General features: G+C 59.3%; 1 protein-coding gene across 1 annotated transcript; it reads left to right on the forward strand.

The window, feature by feature from the left end:
* Positions 1-387: 387 nt before the first annotated feature.
* On the forward strand, positions 388-1,680 carry VDBG_06160 (nucleotide exchange factor SIL1; the record flags this gene model as incomplete). Its single annotated transcript, XM_003003672.1, has 1 exon — positions 388-1,680. One exon carries the CDS (start codon positions 388-390, stop codon positions 1,678-1,680), a length of 1,293 nt encoding a protein of 430 aa, XP_003003718.1.
* Positions 1,681-1,731: the final 51 nt, after the last annotated feature.

Genomic DNA, 1,731 nt, shown 5'->3' on the forward strand with positions numbered 1-1,731 from the left:
TTCTAGACGCGGATACGCGCGGTTGTCATGGCCAATAGCAGGCTGCCGAATTATAATGCTGGGCTTCGCTCCTACGATGGAGACAAGTTGTCCAGATGCCCGAGACGGGCTTCTAGGGACTTCGATTGGGGCGACAGTGAACTGTCCTTTACACTTTGACTCATTCTTTTACAATCTTATAAACCGGTCACTGGACTGATCAAACGTTCTCACCGAAGGCATTTTTGTTCCTCATTTACCATCTCCAACAACTTCATGAGCTGCGCCTGTGCTTGTCTCAAGACAGCGAAGCGTCTCATTGGCCTCGAAGCATTCAAGTATCACGAAAACCCATCACTGATTCTCGCGCATAACCTCTGTCGAGTAATCCTCTACAAACTATAAGCCATGGCGAGGTCAAATCGAGCGCGTGGCGCGTCGTTGACGTTGTCTTTTTTCTTCGTCATCCTCAGCCTCGTCCTCCTCGTTCCTCTCACATCTGCTCGGGCGCCAGACGCGCGACCGTCACCACCAGTCGAGGGCGAGCTGATATGTCACACGGACAACCCGGCAGAATGTTATCCCAAGGTCTTCCAAGCGACGCACGAATTCCAGGTTATCCGCGATGACCAGGACATCCCCAACGGCCTGCACATCAGAATGGACATGACTACCGGCCGCAAAGAAGCCAAGATCAACGTCCCAGACGAGGAGAACCCCGCCCTTGAAGGTCTCCCCGTCGATTCGAGCATGATCGTCGTCGAACCCGAGGAGGGAGAGTCAGAGGAGGCGCCGCCGATCCCTTGCCGCCCCCGTCTACAGGCCTTTGGCCAGGTGAAGCCGCCCAAGGAGGAGTCGCCGCAGTTCTATACGCATCTCGACTTCATCAAAAAGGGCCCCGGCGGCGCCGACCTTCCCTTTGACGAGGCGCTCGAGTTCCTCGAAGAAATCTCGCACGACATGTACTATGGCGACAAAATCGCCGAGAACCCAGAGACCGTCCACGCCCTCCTTTGTCTCATGGCCAGCCCCTCGCAGGCGACGACCGAGGATCTGGCGCCGCGGGACCAGCGCGCCGCGACCATCATAGCCGCCGCGCTACAAAACAACCCGGACGCCACCGAGCTCGTCGGCAACGCCTGGCTCGGCTTCCTCGACGCAAAGTGTAACGCGCCCCAGGGCGGTGAGGGCGACGGCGTCACGCTGCGCGAGAAGATGTACGCGCCGTTCGTGCCGGGCGAGCCGCTGATGGTTGGTGAGCTTGCCCTCGCCGCGGCGCGAGCCAAGGCGCGCGTCAATGCTCTGCACGGTCTGCTGCGGAGCCCGGTCGTGCGGGATGACTTCCTCGCCAACCAGGGCATGGATCGCCTGCTAGAGGTTCTGAAGCCGGGCGGCGAGAAGTGGGCGGCGGGCAATGAGTGGGAAGGCGCTCAGCGCAAGGTGGCGCACCTGCTGCTGGATACTTTCCTGGAGGAGGAGTTCGGCGCGACCAAGGGCATCTGGCCGACTTTCAGAGCGGCCGAGACGGACGCGGGTAAGAGGAGGGCCACGAGGGCTTCAGATGAACAGTGGATTGAGGCCGTACGGGTGATCAAGGACAGGCACACTGGAAACAAGGGACACTGGAGTGTGGGGGTGCTTAAGCAGCTAGAGGCGCTGCACAAGGCGCAGCTGAAGAATCTGCCAAGGGAGGATCTTTGAGCATAGGCGAAATGTGACGGCTGCATGCATAGATATACCCCGACCGGGATA

Source organism: Verticillium alfalfae, genomic scaffold (genome assembly GCF_000150825.1).
Source record: "Verticillium alfalfae VaMs.102 supercont1.7 genomic scaffold, whole genome shotgun sequence".
Taxonomy (NCBI): Eukaryota; Fungi; Ascomycota; class Sordariomycetes; order Glomerellales; family Plectosphaerellaceae; genus Verticillium; species Verticillium alfalfae.